At 39.6% G+C, this 23,482-nt stretch overlaps 1 protein-coding gene across 1 annotated transcript in view; it reads left to right on the forward strand.

Annotated features, from left to right (window-relative positions):
• The first annotated feature begins 1,437 nt into the window (after positions 1-1,437).
• The window catches only part of KCNIP4 (potassium voltage-gated channel interacting protein 4), a 226,810-nt gene continuing 204,765 nt past the window's right edge, over positions 1,438-23,482 (forward strand). Inside the window, exon 1 of the mRNA XM_047856305.1 lies at positions 1,438-1,549. Coding sequence (XP_047712261.1) covers positions 1,438-1,549 — 112 coding nt within the window. The remainder of the gene's footprint in view (positions 1,550-23,482) is intronic.

The following is a 23,482-nucleotide window of genomic DNA, read 5'->3' on the forward strand; positions in this document are numbered from 1 at the left end:
GAGTTGGAAGCTTAACCAACTGAGCCAGCCAGGCACCCCTAAATGGAGAACTTTAAATAAGGTATTACAATCTCAGTTTCACAGAAAAGGAACTGATTTCAGAGAGACTAAGGTTCTTAAAGAAAATCACATAGCCAGAAAGTAGCAGAACCAGGAAATGCCCCCCAGGGTCTAAGATATTTTTCATAAACCCTTATTTTCATAGTGAGTTCCAGGGCCTAAAACCTCTTTTACATACAGGGTCCCAAATGATTCTCTTCACCAGCAGTGTGGGCCTGGGCTTCAGCCTAGAGGAAGAAATTGGCAGGGGATTAAACCAATGTGGTCCTGATAGCCCAGAGTCCTAGACCATTCCACAAAGCTGGCTAGGATGTTTGGTGGGTTTTGTGGCAGAACACCCCATGGGATCCTTCAGGACACCCTAACCCACACTTTCCTGATAAGAGTCATCTAGCTTCTTGTTCTTGATCCAGAACGCTCTGAATCAGACTGTCCACAAGAGAGCATTTTTAAAAAACACCCCTGGGTGATTTTTATGATCAGGGAAGTTTGTGAAACTTGGCTTTGAAAGGAGGATAGTGCAGTCCCCTCCAGCGGGCAGTTACTGAACATCAGTGTTCCTACAAGGTTCTGCTCTGCCCCCATCCTCCACCCCTTCATGTTTGTAAATATAAGGACTAAATCAGACTCCCTAAAAATGTTCTCCTGTGTCAGCGGGGACCACATAGCCCCAGTGGGGTGGCAGGTGGGAGGCGGCTTAGATGCTCCCGGGTGACAAAGACACTGAATCATGGTTCTTTTGCTCCTGCACTTTTCTCCCTAGAAAAAGTGCCCACGGGCTTCCATGGGGGCTTTCTAGAAGGGGCTGTAGGCAGCAGCCGCGAAAGCTGATTTTGTCCCAGCATCCCAAGAGGGGGCTGAGCTGTCTGGCGCAAGCTCCGGGAGGCGAGAGCCGCTGCTTGGGCGAAAAGGGGGCATTCGGCGGCTTCCCAGGCAGCAAACTAGCGCGCAGCCAGCCTGCCCAGCTCGCGCCGCGTCGTCAGCGCGTGGAGCGCGGCCGTGCTCTCCGGGGCAAGTTTCCTGGGAGTGTCCCTCCTCTCCACGGACACAGCAAAGTCCCCCGTTCTCCAACAGATGCTCCCCTCTCAGCCCTAAGTGCAAGGACCCGCTGGCGGCCGCGCAGAGCCGGGAGGCCGGCGCGCTGTGGTTGGGGGGGACCCCCCTAGGAAATGCCAGCACCAGCATGAGAGGCTGGACTCCAGCCCGGGTCGGTCCTCACCCCGGGGGGCCGCTGCTCCGCCCGGTGCGTCTGCGAGGAGCTGCTCACTTTTCCCCCTCGCGAGTCTTTGTTCCAAGCCAGAGCTTGCTCGGATTCTCTAATTAACTCCCTCCGCTCCAAAGGGGGCCGGAGGCTGGGATGCTCTGCCAGCTTGAAAGATGTTGACTCTCGAGTGGGAGTCGGAAGGACTGCAAACAGTGGGTATTGTTGTGATTATATGTGCATCTCTGAAGCTGCTTCATTTGCTGGGACTGATTGATTTTTCCGAAGGTAAAGTGGTCGCTCCCACTCTGTGCGGTTGGTCAGGTCTGGTTCAGAACTGGATACAGACGCTGCAGAAGTTGAGGAGGCTTACTTAATACCCAAAGTCAAAGTTTTAAAATATTGCATGCTTGACATGGAGCAGCCTAGCACTGGACAGTTCGTTTCTGTTTACCGAGATATTTGACATTGGGAGGGAAGAGATACTGTACCCGCGGTCTTTCTGTTTGAAAGCTATTGAGTGCAGGGTGATATTGTGGGTTAAATATATTTCCATGGTGCCGAGTTAGGGCTCTACTCTGGGGTGGTAATACAGGTTGTTTTTTGGTCATCAAGTTCATGATGGCTACCACGCCTTAATGTCATTAAGAATTCCATTCTCTGGAGGAGTACCCTGATTTGTGAGGGAAATATCTGTGTGTGCCTCATTAGTTAGGAGGTGCGGGGGTGGAGCTGAGTTGTTGATTATGATATAAAATGGGTAAGCGTTTCGGTTAAAATTGAGTTAATGGGTGCTTAGCAAAAATGTGCTTCGAACACTTAATTTGCAAAAGTGTTTCATTTACATTTCCCAGTGAGCCACTTTGCTCATTTGTCTTTTGAGTGGGAGCTCCTATGCACGGGACATCGTTGTTGCTACCAACAAGTATTTTATCCACCTAATATAAATTTTACTACTCATATCAATTTTATTATTCAAGGATGGGGGTAAAAAATGTTGATTAACTTTGCTTTAACAATTTGAATAGGTGTGTGTGTGTGTGTGTATGTGTGTGTGAATATATATATATATATATATATATACACTCTATATATGCACATGTATTTTTTCATGAAATAGTTTTTCTGCTGAAATGACATACTTTGAATCATTTAAACCTCAGCATTCAAGATCAATTCTACATCTAAACTCTCCTTTCTTCTCAAGCGAAAGAATGGAGTTCCTAAGACACTTGCTAATATTCCTTCTGGATCAGGATTCGATCTTCTATTGCCGAGTTATTTATGACTATTCACTTCTCACATTGTGTGTAATGTTGGAAGATGATGGAAATATTTAGCCTGCCCATGCTTAGCTAAAATGACATCATCCCAAACTACATCCGGTACACAGGTTGTTTCTGCTAATATGTTATAATGGTCAAAGTATTTTATCTTTAGGAAGTCTTTTTTTTTTAACAAAGTTTAAAATGTTTGTTTGTTAGGTTCTAACTGTTTAGATCACTATAAGAACATAAGAAGTTCCCATCTGATTTTCATATCATCTTGTAAGTATTCTCACTCTGTGGCAAGTTCTGTTTAGGCACACAATAGAATAATGTATTGGGATTAAATAAAACTTCAGAAATTAATTTCTTCCTTTTCTCATATTACACGGTGATTGTATTTAACCCCTGGAAGGAAAACAATGCATAAGCAAACTTCTTCAAGTACTACACTATAATCTTGCATTATTTTGAGATTCTGCCTCAGTGTGCTAACGTTGTTATCATAATAAAATGCAGATGAGATCATTGCAATTTCTTTGATGGGAATAATTTCTTTCTGTTAAATTTTATCACTATATTAGTTTTTGTTCTCTGAACTAGGTTGAGCCATAGTCACCCAAATTAAGTGCATAATACTCAACATAGCTTGGTTTCATAGCTAGATGTAGCATTCGCTAAAGGAAAACAGCCATGGGGGTATTGAGGAAGTCAACCTTCACAGAGCTATGGGGTAGCACACAGTTCTTTCATTGCCAGTGTTGACAAGGTACACATTTAAAGTCAGAGTCCCCAGGTTTAAGACCCCTACACATGACTCAGCTTTTATTCTTTAAGTTCATTTTTATGTCACTTAAAGTTGACAGTTTTCAGATGAAACCTTCAATTTGACTTCCAACAATATGAAAAGTAGAATTGTAAACCAGACTCCCTCAACTAGAATCACAGAATTTTGAGCTAGTCCAAATGTCTTTCTTGGGATGGATATCCATATTCATATTCGATTACTACCTATATCCATATATGAATCTATATTTCTATACACACACCTACATATAGATGATGTACCTACACATTTATAGATATTATTTAAAATGTTGAATAAGCTGGGGCAAACTTGGATTCAATATGTAGGCCTTGATCATGTTACAATACAAAGATATAGGTTACCATCATGCACGGGGTATAACCAATTTTACTTCACAAATCAATCCTTTTTTGTTATGAAGCTCATATTAGAAAATTCTGCTCTAGGGGCGCCTGGGTGGCTCAGTCGGTTGGGCGGCCGACTTCGGCTCAGGTCATGATCTCACGGTCTGTGAGTTCGAGCCCTGCGTCGGGCTCTGTGCTGACAGCTCAGAGCCTGGAGCCTGCTTCAGATTCTGTGTCTCCCTCTCTCTGACCCTCCCCCATTCATGCTCTGTCTCTCTGTCTCAAAAATAAATAAACGTTTAAAAAAAAGAAAGAAAGAAAGAAAATTCTGCTCTAGTTCAACTCTTTCATTTTATGTAGGAGAACAGCTACAGCCCAGAGAGGTTAACTGATTTATCAGAAGGCAAAACTAACTGAAGGAGAAACAGGACCAAAACTAAGGACTACTGAGCACTTTATGGTTCTTTTCCTACTATAACACCCTTTTTACTTATTTCTCTTCCCTAATATTGGAAAAGAGAATTAATGAAAACACATGTGGGAAGTGTTCTGAATTCTGGAATCTTGTCCTGAACTGTCTACTAACACTCTGAAGAATATCTGAGGGAAATACATTCACAAGAAATAATATTACACACTAGCCACACAGTTTCTGCAAGGCATTGAGCCCAATACAAGTGTGGGACCCAAGAATGGCATTTAAGTGAGCTCTGCCTGACCACTGACTGTATCATAGAGTGGAGGCAGGATTAGAACAAAAGCAAGCCAACTGGTGTCCTGATCATCTTTGCCTTTAAGACTTGCCCAGCATTTTGACTGTGACACATAGTCAATGGCAATGAATGCATAATCCAGGTAGAATCCAACAGTGAGATCGAATAAGACCATGAGAACTCTGGCCTAAGCCACCTGTCTGTGTTTTCTAAGGCTGTGGCATATCCAAGCAGAAACAGACTTAGGCTGTATGATCTCCAGCCAGGTGGAGGAATAAGAAAAAGGCACAAAATACAGAGAAAGTCACAAAATATCATCCTTTCTACCTGCAAATGATAAGGCGTCCCAAAGGGTTATCCCCATGTATACTGCTAAACTTTTCACTGACTGCACTAGAAAATACAGCTCAGGATAAGGCCAGGGAACTAACCATTCTTTTTCATGGAGAAATGAAGATGAGACCCGGAGCAGAACTGTGAGCTTTTAGGCCACGTTGAACTTTTATACTATCCTCATGGCAATGATTCTTCTCTGGTACAACTGTAGAGTATTTTATTTAGAATGACTGTGCATTGATTTACTTAGAAAGCAGTTCTGAGTCTGTTTGAATGAGAGAGTCTATATTAGTGTTGGGATAAAGCAATGCTACCTTAGTATCATCGTCTCCAATGGCTAGTGAAAATTAGCCATGGGTAGAAAAGAATAAAGGGAAACATTTCTGCTCCCACCTAAATGAGATTCCAATTTTGATAAAATCTTATTTTAAAAATGTAATTCTCTTTCAGTTGAAATTCAACATTTAGAAAACAAAAGCAATTTGTAAAGAGGATTCAAAAGACCAATGGGATTTTAATATGATAATTTGAGGTTTTCCACATATCCACTCACTACTAAGGAGAACAAGGAGGAACACTCTGAAAGTGAATCTCACTGTGTCATAGATTAGTCTATAGTATATTTCCTTTTGAGTTCTAAACATGTGCAGATTTCTCTGTTAAGCTGAGACAGTAGAGAGGTGTGCAAGATGAGCATTAAAAGAATGTACCCTCAGTGAACTTACAGTCTAGAAAAGAAACTAATTACCAAACAAGACAGAAGGGGATAAACTGACATAAGCAAGAAATGGCCTGTAGAGGCATAGATGGGGTGGTGCCTCTTGAAAGGGCTCAGAGGAAGGCTTCATGGAAGGTAACAGTTGTACAGGACTTCGCAATGTGAGAAGGGCTTCCCAAACTGGAGGAGGGGAGAACATTCTAGGTTAAGCAAAGATCTTGAGCTGTGCCCCTAAGCACTGACAAGAGGTAGCTTTCATGGATAAGGGCAGTGGCTTTTGCACACATGGGTGTTGAAAGTTGAAATGGGAGATACAGCAGAGGGGGTGACTTGAAGCTCAATGCTAAGAGTGTATGCTTGCTCTTTAACCCGTGAAGAACCACTGATTCAAAGTCTTCCACTTTGGGGAAACAAATGAGTAACGTAGCAGACCACTGTTTTAGGTGGGTCTATCTGGGAGTAGGTGAAGATTTGTAGTAAAATAATGGAAGCAGATGCTAGTAATGCTCTTGGAATAATTCAGGTGAAAGACAATAGGGCAAAAATCTATAGATTCCCTTTCTCAATAAAATACATAATGTGAACTGTCAACTTCCAGTTTTTCCAGAAATTCGTGTTTAGTATAACATCCTTGGCCTGCACTTGTTCCGACACAGCATAATTATATTTTATTTTAGGGCAACGTTTTAGACTTTAAATATCTTTTTTAAGAGAAGATAAAAGAAGTGTAAAGCACACAGAGGTCATAGTTATAGATACGGTAGCGCCCCTTACCGTAGGAACGTAACAGTTCTGATATGTATATTGACATCTTGCAAGGTCTTCAATTATTTTGAACTTTTTATTTTGGAAAAAGGCACAGAGCAAAGTGTAGAGAGTAGTGTAATGCACTGCCCCACACCCCTCAATAATGACCATCACTTTGCCATTTGTGTTCCAGCAGTGACTTGCATTTAAAAGATATTTCTCTATTGTCTACAATATTCCAGGCACTCTGCTAGGCCCAGGATACAAAGATGAATTAAAGATCGTCTCTACCATCACAGAACTCTCATTTGTATAAGGAGATGGGAAATATAAACAAAGAAAAGGTGATGCATTATGGTAGACAGATCAACATAAGTAAGTCCAAGATATAGAAAAAGAATGGAAAGAAATTAAGTCCAAGTGGAAGGGCTAGAAGTGATCAGTAATGACTCCCTGGAGGAGTTGGCTTTTAGCTAGATTTTTATGGTGAAATAAATTTTATCATAGTCATATGCCAGCAATGGTGTATTCAGGGCTCTGGGTAAGGTAATGCCATAGACCAACACAGGGACGTGATACACAATGTGGAATTCCTGGAGCAATAACAACAAAAAATGTCAGAGGGAATTAGCACAGGTTTATTCCTTCTCCTTGATGACGTAATTATCCGTGCTATCTACCACAATGCTTGGTATATAGAAGACACTCAAAACATCACGGTGTGAGTGCCATTTACTGTCACAGAAGAATGGTGCCTGTGCACTTCTACTTACGCTACATAATTGAGGGCCTCCAGTGCCTCTTTCAAGTTTCCATGGTAGCCTGGAAACTGTTGATTAGTTGGCTACATTGTTTTATTTTTTTATTTTTTTTTATGAGGGAGATTTCAGATCAAAATCCCACTGCAGAGTAGAGATACCCATGTACCAGAGGCATCTGGAGCAGCTGTTCATTAGAACCCCACGGCCATGGGAAATAATTCCAAATGCGATTCCCAGCAGTGAGTTGGAAAAGCCCAGCTTACATGGGCTTTGATTTGGCAGGGAAAGTAGCCCTTTCAATTTTACAACTGGAAAAAAAAAAACACATAAAGGTGCAAGTGAAATTGAACAAATATATATCAAGCACCTACTGTGTGAAGGAGGATAGAGGAAAAAGGGGTATTTTACTATCCTTAAAAGTTTTCAAATTAAGATTTTTTTTTCCAGTTAGACTCCAAACATGAATAACAAATCCAAGACTAAAAAGGGTCTGGTGAGAGGGAGAAAGGGTTTTGGAAAACTCGAAGAGAAGAGCCTTCCCATCCAGTTGGAAGTTTTCAGGGAAGTCTGCAAGAAGACACAGTGTAGCATTGGATCAAAAGACTGACAGATAGAAACTGGAAGCTATGAATTGTAATTTAGAAAAAAACAGTCATTTCCTGAAATCGTTGTTTGTAATCAGGTTCCTTCTAAAAGTCCATTAATCCATTTAAGACCCCAAGTGTCTGCTCTGGATCTGGCATCATGCTCAGTACTGATTGGTTTGGGGAATATTATTTTTCAGTTTTGCTTACTTTGGGAACCCATTCCCCACCCCAGCTAGAAACAGAGAGCTGGAATCTTAATGGGGAGAAGAGATGAAGGTGAAGAAGTTGTACATTTCAATGGCCTCTAGCCAAGGTCATCAGGAGCACACCTGTGGTTGAACAATTTGGCTTCGTTGCTCTTTGCAGAGATGGGGAAGACATACCATGGAAAGCAGTGAGACATCTCAGCAAGGAGGTATTAGAAAGGACTTGACAGTATTTGAGCTTGTGTCAGGGGATTATGATTTTGGAAGTGGGGCTTTGCTCTGGATTGAATTAAGTCAAGAAGCCAGGCTAATTCCATGGTCGAGTATCTCAATAAATCTTACCTATAAACAGTGAAGACTAGACAGAGGCCAAAGCTGTAATTGGCAAAGAAACAAGCTATAGTAACTAGGATGGGGGGCATTTGGTCATTTTTGTGGCTTACACGGAGTTCATATTTATGCCTCTTCTCACCTATGATTACAGAGTGGTCTTGTTTTTGTCTTGATTGATCAAAGGTACAGAGTGATCTTGTCTGATGCTGATATTCTGTCAGATTGGACTTGCTTAAATTCACTAAGGGAACACGAAGGCCCAGTTGATAAAGCAGGGCAGCTCCCTCAGAATGGAAGGGGTCCGTTTTCTCCTCACACACGATCAGAAGGAGGGCAGAGTAAGGTGAGAGGCAGATGTCTAGGGTATACAGCAGACAGATCTAAGTTTAAAGTTTACCTTCCTGAGCTTGAGTTCCTTCTTCTGTAAAATGAGGCCAATAAATCCAACCTTTCAAGATTGTCCTACGGAATACAAAAATATAAGTGAAACATGTAGCTAGTGCCTTGAATACAAATAGGAGCCAATAAATAAATGCCTTGCTTGTAATTATGTTGGGATAAGATGTTCAAATTCCTTGAGTTATACCAGTGGTTCTCAAATTTTACTGTGTATCAAAATACCTACATGACTTGTTAGACCACAGATTGCTGGACTCTAGCCTCAAAGTTTCTGATGCACTAAGTCTAGGTTAGGGTCTGAGAATTCACATTTCTAAGGATTTCTCACTTTAAGCTAACACAGCTGTCAAGGGCCAGCGCTTGGAGAAACACCGAGTTAGGCAATAAACCCATAATGTGAGCAATGTGTTCACGGAGTTCTTTGGCACCTGTTAAACTTTATTCTGGAGCAGTGATGAGACTTTTGTTCTATAGTACATATTTTAGGCTTTGAGGACATGCTGTCTATTATAACTATTCAACTCTGTTACAGTACAGAAGAAGCCGTAGGCAATATACAAATGAATACACGTGGCTATGCTCTGATAAAACTTTCTTGATAGACATGCAAATCTGAATATCATATAATTATTCTGTCACAAGATATAATTTTTGTAGTTTTATTTTTTAACCTTTTAAATGTAAGACAATGCTTAGCATGCAGAGAATGCAAACAGACAGCAGGATCAATTTGGCCTGTCACTGTAATTTGCCAACCCCTATTCTAGAGCTGGCAGTAAAGGAACCCATTGAGAAGGGATCTGAGGTTGGGGAGATATTGCTTTTTGGAGACTTGTCTAGATTTTCTGAGCCCTCAGTCTCATTGAATGGAGAGGGGTCTAGTCCCTCTTTGGGGTTTGATGAGATTATCTGCCAAATCAGCAAATAATTTGAATTGGCATGTATGTGTTTGTCCAATAAAATGTGCTCTCTTCCCTGATTCCGCATATTCAGGCCAATGTAGAGGTCATTATATAAAGTAAGGCATCCGCATGATTTTGTCACACAATGAGTCAGCGCTGGGGCTAGACATTTTGGGATGCCCTCTTACTGCTTTTCATTTTAGGTATCGTTGCCTCTAGGACAGGTGGCATTATGCCCTTTCCATTTCTTGAAAATGAAAGATATTCAAATCCTGAGTAAGATCACATTTCTCGAAGTGAGACAGACCTGAAGTCACTACACATCTCTACCTTTCACTGGCCACATGGTCTCAGTCAAGGTTTATTTTCCACCTTGACCTCAGTTTTCTCACATGTAAAATGGGGAGAATAATAGTAACTACGTCGTAAGAGTATCGTGAGAAGAAAATTACATATCTGCTACAATTCTGCTTAGCCCAGTGCCTGGAGCTGAGAGTTCAACAAATACTGAGTATTCTAACATTAGTATCACGGCCGTCTTTGTTCTTCACATCCATCATACCTGTTCCTAAACATGGTCATTCATTCAGTCTCTTAAAGAACAAAAACTCAACTGAGTAAATAGGAAGGTCTAAATAGCTTTGTTAAATGATTCATGAACCTGGCAGTGTCCCATCTAGCAAGCAGAGGGGGCTCTGAGGAGTTGTATGAAATGCAAGGTTTTTATGGGAAGGAAAGTGGGGCAAAGAGTTAATAGCAGAAGAAAAGAAAGGATTTTTCCAGGCAAAGTCGATTTCCTTAGGGGGAAGACCAAGGAACGTTATCACACAGAATAAGTCATCTTCCTTTAAGGGATGGAGGGCACTCCTGTGACAAATTACCTCATTGGTGCTTATCAGAAAATTCCTGACTGACAGGTTAAAACTTACATTTCTGGGAGAGGTTGAAACTGCAGTTAGTTAAGGCATTAAGCCCTGGTTTGATGACTTGGCCTATGTGACACCATCTTGGGCATGTTCTGTTCTTTTAACAAATTATCCATGAAAGAAACGTTTTTAAATGTAATCCTTGTACCAGGCACTGTGCTAGTAATTGGGAACTGAAAGCCCAGACTTGGTGAATAGGGGTTTATATACAAATGAACATGCAAACACATCGGTTTAGTAAATTGCCCCGGTCTCACATCTGTGCAAGGGTGTGTGTGTCCCTCCAGGGACATACGGAAGAGACTGACTAGTCAGTCCTATTTAGAAAGGGGTGGAGGTTCAGGAAGGACTCGCAAAGGTGAGCTTTGAGCTAAATCCGGGTGACACTTTTAGCACTCGGTATCACTCATTCTTGAGAACTACTGACAATTGATCAAACCTATTTTCACATTTTCAAGGATAACTCATGTTGATCCCAGTTTCTAAATCCTGACTCACATTTTATTCCCTTTTCTCCCACAATGCCTCATTTACTCAAATACACCCATATTTCTTCATGTAAGCCCTCACTAGAACCTATTCCCTGTCTTCATATCCTAATCTAAATTCAGTCAGTCTTGATATATGTTATACAACATAACACAATAATAATAAACTTTCATGCACTGTTCACCAAATCACGTCATTTGTGTAATTCATTTTCTCTTCAGTTACCTCAGTACAGAGTCAATTTTCCTTGTATTTCCACTGGGTCCAGAGCAGTAGAGAGTATATAATGGAGCCTCAACAAATACTTATCAGTGGGTTTCCCAGCTCCTTTTTTGATGGACTCTTCACATCAATATACTTTTCCCATCTTAACTGCATCCCCCCCCCCATTCTCTTCCAATCTGACTTTGTATTCTCACAACAGAAATCTCTCCAAATATGGGGGGACTGAGATCAGGCTCAAGAGTCTTCTGTATCACCTACAACATAAAATCTCCATGTTCTTTGCATCTGATACAAAGATGGGATCAGACCAGTCCCTTCTCTTCCTCCTTCTGCTATTTCTTGTTCCAGGAGCACTGTACCGAAGTTACTTGAATAGCTTCACGCTGTCTCCAGCTGCCACATTTTTGCATATACTGTTCTTTCTCCCCAAAAGCCCTTCCCTCCTCATATTCCTGGAAACAATTTTTCAACCTTCAACTCTTGGCTCATATTCTTCCTTCTCTAAGAAGCATTTCTTGGCTTCCTCAAGCATCAAAAGACACTCTGACTGTGGGGCTTCTCTGCCTCTGTGCCCATTTTATGCTCCATTGCTATCAAACCTATATTTCTCAAGCGCTCCATGCTGTTTCCTGCTTCATGCCTTTGCTTGCATGCTGAATGTCCCTCCTTCTAGAATACAAATCCCATCGGTCTTCACCTGATTAGCTCCTTCTCATTGTTTAAGCTCAGCTCTGGAGCCATCTGTTCCAGAAGCTTCCCTTGAACCACCTAGTTGGATTAAGTGTCCATTTCTGTTATCCTAAAGTACTCTATCTTAGCACTTCAAACTACATTAAATTCTTGATTTCTATGTCTTTCTCTTTTCCTAAATTTCAAGCACCACGTAGGCAGGCACTTACCTCTGTATTCTCAGTACCTTATGGAAAGTTTGGGTAGATAATGGATAGACAATTTATTCAGAGGTCTTAGTGATAAACTTCTCAGAGTTTTCACAACATCTTTTTTTAAGTGTTTATTTAAATTCCAGTTAGTTAGCATACGGTGTAATACTAGTTTCAAGAATACCATATAGTGATTCAACAATTCCGTACAACACCCGGTGCTCATCACAGTAAGTGGACTCCTTAATCTCCATCACCTATTACGCCCATCCCCCCACCCAGCTTCTCTCTGGTAACCATCAATTTGTTCTCTGTAATTAAGAGTCTGTTTCTTGGTTTGTCTCTTTTTCTCTCTCTTTTGCTCATTTGTTTTGTTTCTTAAATTCCACATGAGTGAAATCATCTGACATTTGTTTTTCTCTAATTTTGCTTAGCATTGTACTCTCTAGCTCCATACATGTTGTTGCAAATGGCAAGGTTTCATTCTTTTTTATGGCTGAATACTATCCCATTGTGTGTATATATACCCCATTTTCTTTGCCCATTCATTAACTGATGGGCACTTAGGGTGATTCCATATCTTGGCTATTGTAAATAATGCTGCTATAAACATAGAAGTGAATGTATCCCTCTGAATTAGTGTTTTTGTATTCTTGGGGTAAATACCCAGTAGTGTGATTGCTAGATTTTAGGGTAGTTCTATTTTTAACTTTTTGAGGAACTTTCATACTGTTTTCTACAGTGGCTATACCAGTTTGCAGTCCTACCAAGAGTACGTAAGTGTTCCTATTTCTCCACATCCTTGCCAACACTTGTTGTTTCTTGTGTTTTTGATTTTAGTCATTTTGACAGGTGTGAGGTGATATCTCATTGTAGTTTTGATTTGCATTTTCCTGATGGTAAGTGATGATAAACGGCTTTTCATGTGTCTGTTGGCCATCTGGATGTTTTCTTTGGAGAAATGACTGTTTATGTCTTCTGCCCATTTTTAGTTGGATTATTTGTTTTTTGGATGTTGCATTTTATAAGTTCTTTATATCTTTTGGATACCAGCCTTTTACTGGATACGTTATTTGCAAATATCTTCTCCCATGCCATAGATTTCCTGTTAGATTTGTTCCTTTGCTGTGTAGAAAATTTTATTTTGATGTAATCCCAATAGTTTATTTTTCCTTTGGGTTCTCTTGCCTCAGGAGACATATCTGGAAAAAAAAGTTGCTACAGCCAATATCAAAGAAGTTACTGCCTATAAGTAAGAAGTTACATACCTAGATTTTTCTGGGTCTTTAATCCATTTTGAATGCATTTTTGTATGTGGCATAAGAAAGTGGTCCAGTTTCATTCTTTTGCATTCTTTTCCAGTTTTCCCAACACCGTTTGTTGAAGAGACTGTCTTTTTCCCATTGGATATTCTTTCCTCCTTTGTTGAAGACTAATTGACCATATAATTGTGGGTTCATTTTTGGGTTTTCCATTCTGTTCTGTTGATCTATGTATCTATTTTTGTTCCAAAATCATACGGTTTTGATTACTGCAGCTTTATAATATAACTTGAACTCCAGAATTGTGATGCCTCCAGCTATGCTTTTCATTTTCAAGATTGCTTTGGCTATTCTGGATCTTCTGTCGTTCCATATACATTTTAGAATTGTTTGTTCTAGTTCCACAACAGCCTTGAACTGATATAATTTTTAGGGTTTTCAAACTTGACACTATTAATATTTTGAGCTAATTCTTCATTATGGCTGCTCTCCTCTGCATTCTAGGACAATTGGCAGCATCCCAGGCCTCTACCTATTAAATGCCAAGAGCACCTCTTCCTGAACTGTGACAACCAGAAGTGCCTCCAGGTGTTTCCTAACATCCCAGGGGCAGGAAGGCAGACAAAATCACCTCCTCTCATCTTGAGAACCATTGGGCTGAGGTCTGATCAAACATAGTGTACAAGCTTTTTTAATACACATATTTATAAATCATAAAGTTAAACTTAAGTCGGGGCACCTAGGAAGCCCAGCTGGTTAAGTGTCCAACTTTGGCTCAGGTCATGATCTTACATTTCTTGTGTTTGAGCCCCACATCGGGCTCTGTGCTGACAGCTCAGAGCCTGGAGCCTGCTTCCGATTCTGTGTCTCCCTCTTTCTTTCTGCCCCTCCGCCACTCACACTCTGTCACTCTCTCAAAAATAAATAAACATTTAAAAAAAAGTGAACTTAAGTCTAAAAACATCATAGATTGAAATTATTGGAAACCAAAACTGAGTGTTGAGAAGGAGTATGTTTTTCATTACAAAAGTAATAAACAGTCATCATAGAAATCTTATAAATACAGAAAAAGAAAGAAGTATGAAGAAAATACCCTTAGACCCACCAAAGGAAAACACTGGTAATATTTTCTATTTACTTTTAGTTTTTCCCACATAGACTTGTTCCTTTAAACTTCAAAATAATACTTAAAAATTATAAAATTTTATGTAGATTTAAATTCAGTATTAGAGCAGAAGAATTTTTATATTAGCTCACAAATCCTTCATAAATATTTTAATGCCTACATTATATTCTATAAATGTGTGTGTATAAATTACTTACCCTGATTTTAGGACATGGAAATTATTTGCATATTTTCCAGTATTTGAAAATTTGTTTAATAAAATCTTTGTGTATAAATTGTTTATATAACTAGAATTATGTTCTTTTTTTTTAATATGAAACTTATTGTCAAATTGGTTTCCATATAACACCCAGTGCTCATCCCAACAGGTGCCCTCCTCAATACCCATCACCCACCCTCCCCTCCCTCCCACCCCCCATCAACCCTCAGTTTGTTCTCAGTTTTTAAGAGTCTCTTATGTTTTGGCTCCCTCCCTCTCTAACCTTTCTTTTTTTTTTTTTCTTCCTCTCCCCCATGGTCTTCTGGTAAGTTTCTCAGGATCCACATAAGAGTGAAAACATATGGTATCTGTCTTTCTCGTATGACTTATTTCACTTAGCATCACACTCTCCAGTTCCATCCACGTTGCTACAAAAGGCCGTATTTCATTCTTTCTCATTGCCACGTAGTATTCCACCATGTATATAAACCACAATTTCTTTATCCATTCGTCAGTTGATGGACATTTAGGCTCTTTCCATAATTTGGCTGTTGTTGAGAGTGCTGCTATAAATATTGGGGTACAAGTGCCCCTATGCATCAGCATAGAATTATGTTCTTAAGATCTTAGAAGAAGAATTAATGGGACAAGAGAATGAAATGTTTCAAATCTCTGGACATATATGTAAGGGCAAATTGCTTTTTAAAGGAATTGCACAATTCACTTGCCCCATCGTAACGTAGGTATCCCCAGTGGTTTGCACACTATCACTGTGCTATTGGTTAGGGGACATTTTGAAGGTCGACCCTAAAAACCATATTGGCCAGCTCAATGTTAAGAAACTGTCCTAGGGGTGAATTGCTAATGGCTTCTAAGCTAACATTAGGAATCTTATTTTGTGCGGACAGGAAATTTCCATTGTGGCCTGAAGATGTTCTTCCTGTTCTGTTGTCAATCAGGATGCTCTGTCTGTATGAAACAGTACCAGCCTTTCCCAATCATCATGCCCATCTTAGCAATCAAATTCATCAATTTTTCTTAGATGAATTTAAATGGCAGGGAGAGAGAGAAATGTCTCTTGTTAGAGACCTACTCAGCTCAAGGAAAAATTTGGTGTATTTTGTTCATGTAACAAGGTCTAAAACCAAGCATTATAGATACTTGACTAAGAAGATATGAAAATCTATCCAGTCAAACTCTCTTATGTTAAATAGGTCATGATAAAGTAATTAGGCACATAGAGTCCCTTTGTGAATTAATGGTAGAGCTTGCTTGCTGAGGCAGAGCAATACTGAGGTTAGGAAACACTGAGCTTTGAAGACAGAAAAGACATAGAGTCAAATCCTGCCCCTGAAATATGCTGGCTGTGAGTCCTATGCAAATCTCCAGACCTGTCTGGACTTCCATTCCCTTGCCCACAAGATGGAAATCACCATTATATGAACTTCAGAGGTCTTTAAAATTGTCAAGTAACTTTGAGACAGAAGAGTTTAGAGACAAGGCACTGACTGTATTGTAACTCAAAATTTCTTTTTTTTAAATTTTTTTAGTGTTTTTATTTATTTTTGCAGGAGAGAGAGAGACAGAGCATGAACGGGGGAGGAGCAGAGAGAGAGGGAGACTATTCAAAGCAGGCTCCAGGCTCTGAGCTGTCAGCATAGAGCCCAACACGGGGCTCGAACTCACAAACTGTGAGATCGTGACCTGAGCCGAAGCTAGACGCTCAACTGACTGAGCCACCCAGGCGCCCCATGTAATTCAAAATTTCTAATGATTACTTTGTCTCCCCTTACATAACTATTGGTAGGAAGGATCGCAGACACTGTGAGCAGAGTTGCCAAAAATACACATTTCTTTATGTTGATTCTGAATATTTTGTGTTGCAATTTATACTAGGTTGCATATCAGACAGTTCATAGGTATTTTCTATAACCACTTTTATAGATGAGAAAATTTGTTCAAAGAGGCTACATAACTTGTCTACTTTATGAGCAATCAAACAGTAGAATTGGAATCAACCACAGACTTCAGAAGCTAGAGCTCACATTTTCTCATTCTGACCTTCCGTATAAGAGCTAAGTTTTTGTTTTCATTTTCTAAATCTCTGTGATACGTGAAGAAATACACCAACATCTCTGGATTAGTAAAATCAACATAGTATATTTGGGGCCAGTTACTTTCTCAGACATCCATTTGAATAGAATTAAGTAGGAGTGACTTATATATGTTAATAAACACCTAATTATTAATGACCTGGTCACAGAAACTCTCTAATAAATAAACAGGAAATAATGAAGGTCTGGCAGCAATGAAGTAAATTGGTGATATGATTTCAAATTTGAACAAATTACAGGGGACAATGGATAACTATAAAATAGAACACTTGGGGTGCCTGGGTGGCTCAGTCGGTTGAGCATCAGACTTCAGCTCAGGTTGTGATCTCACAGCTTGTGAGCTGGATCCCGCATCAGTCTCTGTGCTGACAGCTCGCAGCCTGAAGTCTGTTTCAGATCCTGAGCCTCCCTCTCTCTCTGCCCCAACCCACTCGCATTCTGTCTCTGTCTCTCTCAAAAATAAACATTAAAAAAATTTGTTTAATAAATAAATAATTTAAAAAATAATTAGAACACTCAGGCACCTAAATAAATAGCCACATCCCACATCTGTCTTCACTATACCCAGCCATTCCTACATATCACTACTGCATTGAAGAAGAAATTACCAGAGGCTTCTAAATATCACCTGAGTAAGAAGTAGGGTGAACACCTTGCTGCAAATGTTCAAGGAGACACGGAGTGAATTAGCCAAATGCATTCCTCATGACAATAGGTGATTGTCTAGCTAAAACTCTCTTTGAAAATGTACCTCATTAAAAATGTGCACAAAAGTTCTAGGTCCCTAATAAGATTTTAGACTAAAAATATCATGCTCCAAATAGTAAGCTGGCCTCAATATTGTTGTATATCTCTTTTATAATACATCAACAATGAAACTCACACATAGCTTAGCATTTTATAGGTGTACTTGAGGGAAAACACAAAATCAGCGAAGAATTCCCATAGTTGCAAATTCTTTGTGAAGTTCAGAGTTGACCTGTCTAGCAAATGTATTCAAAAACACACATTTTACAATAATAGGAACTATTCTTGCTAATGGCTGTTTAAGGGGAGCGGGGAAATTTTTCCATGAAGACCAATCTCTTCACCCCACCCCACTCCAGAGGGACCTGAATATGTCTGTTTTTAAGGGGACAATTTAAGCCCTGGAATAATTATTTAAGGAAAGTCTGTCAGCTACTTTCAATAAGTTTTCTCAGGCTGGGAATGGAGGGAAATATTTCAAGTGGGAAAAAGTGGTTTGAAACCGTGTTCCATGACAGCTACACCATGAACTGCCTCGTCTTAGAGAACTTTCCACTCACTTCATTTTGAATGGTGTCAGTGGGGGCGTTCCTTACGGTGCCATGTTCTTCGCTCTTGGACCTGGCTTATGCTTTGCATGGTAAGCCACAGACAGTCTGCTGATGTTTCAAGCACATTATGTATTCTGACATATCAAGAGTATTAGTCTGAAGCCAAACTCACAGATAAGCAGGGATAAAAGATAAGAATTGACTAACTCTGGTTATCCTTTCCTTGATTTCTTCTTCTTGTTCCTTCTTCTGAGTGCTGGGGCACTGGAGTGGCTCAGTCGGTTCAGTGTCTGACTCTTGACTTCAGCTCAGGACACAATCTCATGGTTCCTTCATTCAAACCCTGCATTGGGCTCTGTGCTGATGTTGCAGAACCTGCATGGAATTCTCTCTCTCCCTTTCTCTCTTCCCTCCCCCCACCCCCGCCCCAGTCTCTCTAAATAAGTAACTGAGTAAGTAAATAAGTAAATAAATAAATAAATAAAGCTGGGTTCTGATCCCATTAACATGTATCTATGGTGGGAGAGAGTAGAGGCAAATCCCAAGTAGAGGGTTGAAAGTTAAATTAATTACATTATTATTTCATTCTTTTCACCTTCTGTTGGTTAGAGAATTTGATTAAATAGAATTAAATAGAACTATGTAGAATTATTTAAAGTGTCATGAAATTAAGTAAACAAATGAGAGATTTCCCCCCCTCTCGACCCTGTATGCTGCTAGAGAATATTTATGTACTGTACCTCCTAATTAAAATGATCTTCCCCCAAATTTTCTAGCATAATGGTAAGTCTGACTCCATAGGTGAGAATTAGGATCCTTTACATTGGACTTGGCCCTGTCCCATCTCAGCATCAGTTACTCCATATTAGCTCTGTTTTTCCTTCAAAGATGAGAAGATATTTAAATATTTATTTCCGATGATATCAACTAAGCACTCAGTATAGTCAATATTCACAACATTACTGCTCAAGGAGAATAAACATGATGAGCATAAAACAGGCTTAACAAGTGGTTCCAAATAATTTTTGTGCCAGAATTTTAACCCAGAGTAGCTGGAGAAATCATCAGAAAAGAAGATGAAGGCTAGAATGTTCACTTAGTTATTGCACCCCCACAAAAAAAAATTGCTTAGCTTCAGGCTGAAGAACACTCACTTTCTTTTTTTTAATTTTAATTATATTTTTTTAAATTTACAGCCAAATTAGTTAGCATATAGTGCAACAATGGTTTCAAGAGTAGATTCCTTAATGCCTCTTACCCCTTTAGCCCATCCCCCCTCCCACAACCCTTCCAGTAACCCTCTGCTTGGTCTCCATATTTAAGAGTCTCTTATGTTTTGTCCCCCTCCCTGTTTTATGTTGTTTTTGCTTCCCTTCCCTTATGTTCATCTGTACTGTGTCTTAAAGTCCTATGGGGCGCCTGGGTGGCTGAGTCGATTAGGCCTCTGACTTCGGCTCAGGTCATGATCTCATGGTTCGTGAGTTTGAGCTCCGCATCGGGCTCTGTGCTGACAGCTCAGAACCTTGAGCCTGCTGTGGATTCTGTGTCTCCCTCTCTCCTGCCCCTCCCTTGATCACTCTCTCTCTCTCAAAAATAAACATTACAATTTTTTTAAAAAGTCCTCATATGAATGAAGTCATATGATATTTGACTTTTCCTGACTAATTTTGCTTAGCATAATACCCTCTAGTTCCATCCACGTAGTTGCAAATGGCAAGATTTCATTCTTTTTGATTGCCGAGTAATACTCCATTGTATATATGCCACATCTTCTTTATCCATTCATCCATCGATGGACATCTGGGCTCTTTCCATACTTTGGCTATTGTTGATAGTGCTGCTATAAATATAGGGGTGCATGTGCCCCTTCAAAACAGCATACCTGTATCCCTTGGATAAATACCTAATAGTGCAATTTCTGGGTCATAGGGTAGTTCTATTTTTAATGTTTGAGGAACCTCCATACTGTTTTCCAGAGTGGCTGCACCAGTTTGCATTCCCACCAACATTGCAAAAGAGACCCTCTTTCTCTGCATCATCGCCAACATCTGTTGTTGCCTGAATTGTTAATGTTAGCCATTCTGACAGGTGTGAGGTGGTATCTCATTGTGTTTTTGATTTGTATTTCCCTGATGGTGAAGAACACTCTCTTTCTTTGTTGCCAGATCAATATCTCTTTTCTTCTAATGATTGTTAATAACCTATATGGTCATATAGATCATCATAAGAATGATGATATAAAAATAATGAAATATTTGAATCATATATTTTCACTATGGTTGAGGTATGTTTCTTAGCTTCATGGCAAAATCTAATTTTCAACCCAATCAGTAGGTGGTGTGGCCAGAGGTAGACTATGTATGGTGGTCAAGAGTATACGTTTAAGTAGGTTTGGATTCCTGAGCATTGTTTACAAGATGTGGGGTCTTGGACAAGTTATTTCAGCTTTCCAAAATTCAAGCTTGTCTTATGTAAAATAACAACAGACCTTCATTGGGTTGTTGTAAGAACTAAGGGTTGAGGAATGTGTGTGTGTGTGTGTGTGTGTGTGTGTGTGTGTGTGTGTAAAATACAGATTCCACAGTAAATAATGCTCAATAAATGGCAATCCTGTAGTCATATATAATAATGTGTATCCAATTACTTTTACACTGAGAATATAACAAATTCAAAAGTTGTTTAAAGACAATCCAGAGAAGTTTTATAAGAGACTTTTTAAAATCATACTTGTGCCACATTCCTACCAAAAACCGTAACTGAGAAGTTGGCGTGCATGCTTGTTGAAATAGACCATGCTTCGTGAGCTGTTTACCAAGGGAAGAAATCAACTTGAACAACTACTCTGGCACTCACACCATGTCCATTCCTGTCTGATTTTACCCATGTGTTCATCGCCATTGAAATTACCTGCCTGCTCTCCTCCATCTATTTGGGGCTAGGCTGACTTTAAAATCAAGCCTAGTCCCCTTTTAATTTTTTAACCTCCTCTTTCCTTATGATTTTTACTCCACAAAGTCCACTTTCCTGTTCTCTTTTTACTTTTTGTTCCCAGTGTGTGTTGTATCATTCTCTTACATAAAAACTTCTTGACAACGGGAAGCATGTCTTGTTCCTTCATTATCCATAAGACAAAAAGCACCTTTCCTAGTACATGTAGGATTTCCTCTATCAATCATTGCTGCTTAATCTGAAAAAAGTACATGTAGAAAAATTACATGATTCCTTAAGTAAAAAAAAAAAAAATACCAAATTCCTGAATAATAGGATTTAGTTCATAAAAGAAATCATAATTCATAATAGCATATTATTTTATTGTGGATAAATCACCATGATATGGACTCCAATTTTATTTTTGCCTTAGCTTTTTAAGAAGAGAGATACATTTTTATTCCTATTTTACAGAAAAAATAAAGATTAGAGAAATTAAATGGCCTCCCAATGATATTCTGTCAAAATATTCTAACTATTTATGCTTTATTATAAGTCCAGATCTGATGGGTGATAGATGAATTGAAGCAACTTTGGAGATTTGGGTAAATGTCTTAAAGCTGAGATTGCATGTTAGTTATAAATCATATTCTCACTACTACAAACTTTTCTTTCTAGGCTTGTTTTTGGAAAAAATGGGACAAACGTAGCTTGTTGGTTTCAGTGTTGGGATCGATGACTAATATTGCTACTCTGATATCTGCCCTTGTTCTGACTATCAGGGTTTTGAAGGGAGATGGATAAATAGCATCCCTTTTCTTCCCACCTTATTTTGAATGAATAATAAAGACAAAAGAATGGAAGAGAGAAAAATGCAGTCTGTTGATGGTAGAAACCAGATGGAGGTTGTAGCTCCATGTGAGAGCCTCCCGGACTTGCTGACTGGATTCAAACTAGACAGACCTGGCCTCTCAGTCACAAGCAATGCTGCCTGGGATGGACACCCCACCCCCCGGATTCAACCTCCCCAGCCACAGTCTCTGAAGGGTGGTGCTGCCCAAGGGAGACTGAGGTTTAGAAGAATGCAGGGGAATCTTCCTCTTTGTGGGGAGTTTACTCCCAGAAAAACACAATGGAGAACATGCACAGAGCAGGAAAGCTATTCCTCCTAGATTTACTAATCAGATAAGTCATTCCTCCACAAGGAGAGAGGGAGTGAAAACCAAGTGATGCCATGATGGTTTAGGGAAGATGTGTCATCATGGAAACCAAAGGGTGGGGAGGAGCTTCTTTCCTAACACTGACCTGTGGATAATCTCCAAATAGAAAGGGCTCATTTCAGGAGTTACACACATGGGTTGTTAATTATAAAGCCACTCTTAATCAGAATGTGTGGAAATATTTATGGGTTGTGTGTGCAGTACTTTCATATTTCCTTATGTAGAAGTGGATTTTTTGTTTATTTTCACTGCATTCCAGGGGCAACTACATTTTGTCTGCGGACCCCTAGAATCCGAATCTCCAGGGTACTTGATTCTCATGCAGGTTCTCTGGTTCTATTTTCAAATTTTAATCTTGAGACCTGAGTCTCCGCTTAGCAGTTTTAAGAAGCACCCAGGTGATTGCAAGACAATTTAAGTTTTTGAAACACTAACAGAAAGTTTAGTTATTGAAATCAATTTCCATTTATCAAAAAAAAACCTTGTATATTTCAGAGGTACACTATTTGTTCATTTCCAGCAATAGTTTGAATTGTTGCCTCTGATGAGTTTTGGGAATCTTTCATTTTCCACTGGAGATCAGTGTATTCATTTCCCAAAACCATAAGTGTCTTTCAAACCCTCAGAAGTTGGAGCTTTATCCACAAAGAAGATTTTGTGTGATCTGTTGTAGAGTATGGAGGCTTGATGACATTGAATAGCTTTTTAGTTTCTGATGTTTTCTTTATTTGAGCAACCAAAGATGGTTTTAAACATTTCCTTTGTTTCTTGAATAGTCCCAAACATAAAAATAATTTATTGCACATTTTGTGATCTGCTTTGGGAGTTATTATCGAGATGCTAATAAATAGAAACTTATTTTTTACTGAATACTTAAGTTCTATTTTATTTTTTCTTGGGCTCTTTTTGTTCTGAGGAATTCATATCTAGTTATACAGTGAAATAGCAATGGAAAAATGTTTCTCATTAGTCACAATTTACTAAATAGGCAAACGATTAAGAATGTTAGTTTTCCATGGGGCGCCTGGGTGGCGCAGTCGGTTAAGCATCCGACTTCAGCCAGGTCACGATCTCGCGGTCTGTGAGTTCGAGCCCCGCGTCAGGCTCTGGGCTGATGGCTCAGAGCCTGGAGCCTGTTTCCGATTCTGTGTCTCCCTCTCTCTCTGCCCATCCCCCGTTCATGCTCTGTCTCTCTCTGTCCCAAAAATAAATAAACGTTGAAAAAAAAATTAAAGAATGTTAGTTTTCCATGACATAAGTTATACCAGAGAAGAGCAGAAGTCTGTTTTCAAAAATATAAAAACTCTTTGATATACATACTTCATGTGCATGATCCTAGTTTGTCCAGGCTGCTGTGATAAATTACCATAGACTGGGTGGCTTAAACACCAAACATTTATTTCCCACAGTTCTTGGGGCTGGAAGTCCAATATC

This window comes from Prionailurus viverrinus, chromosome B1, assembly GCF_022837055.1.
Source record: "Prionailurus viverrinus isolate Anna chromosome B1, UM_Priviv_1.0, whole genome shotgun sequence".
Classification (NCBI taxonomy): Eukaryota; Metazoa; Chordata; class Mammalia; order Carnivora; family Felidae; genus Prionailurus; species Prionailurus viverrinus.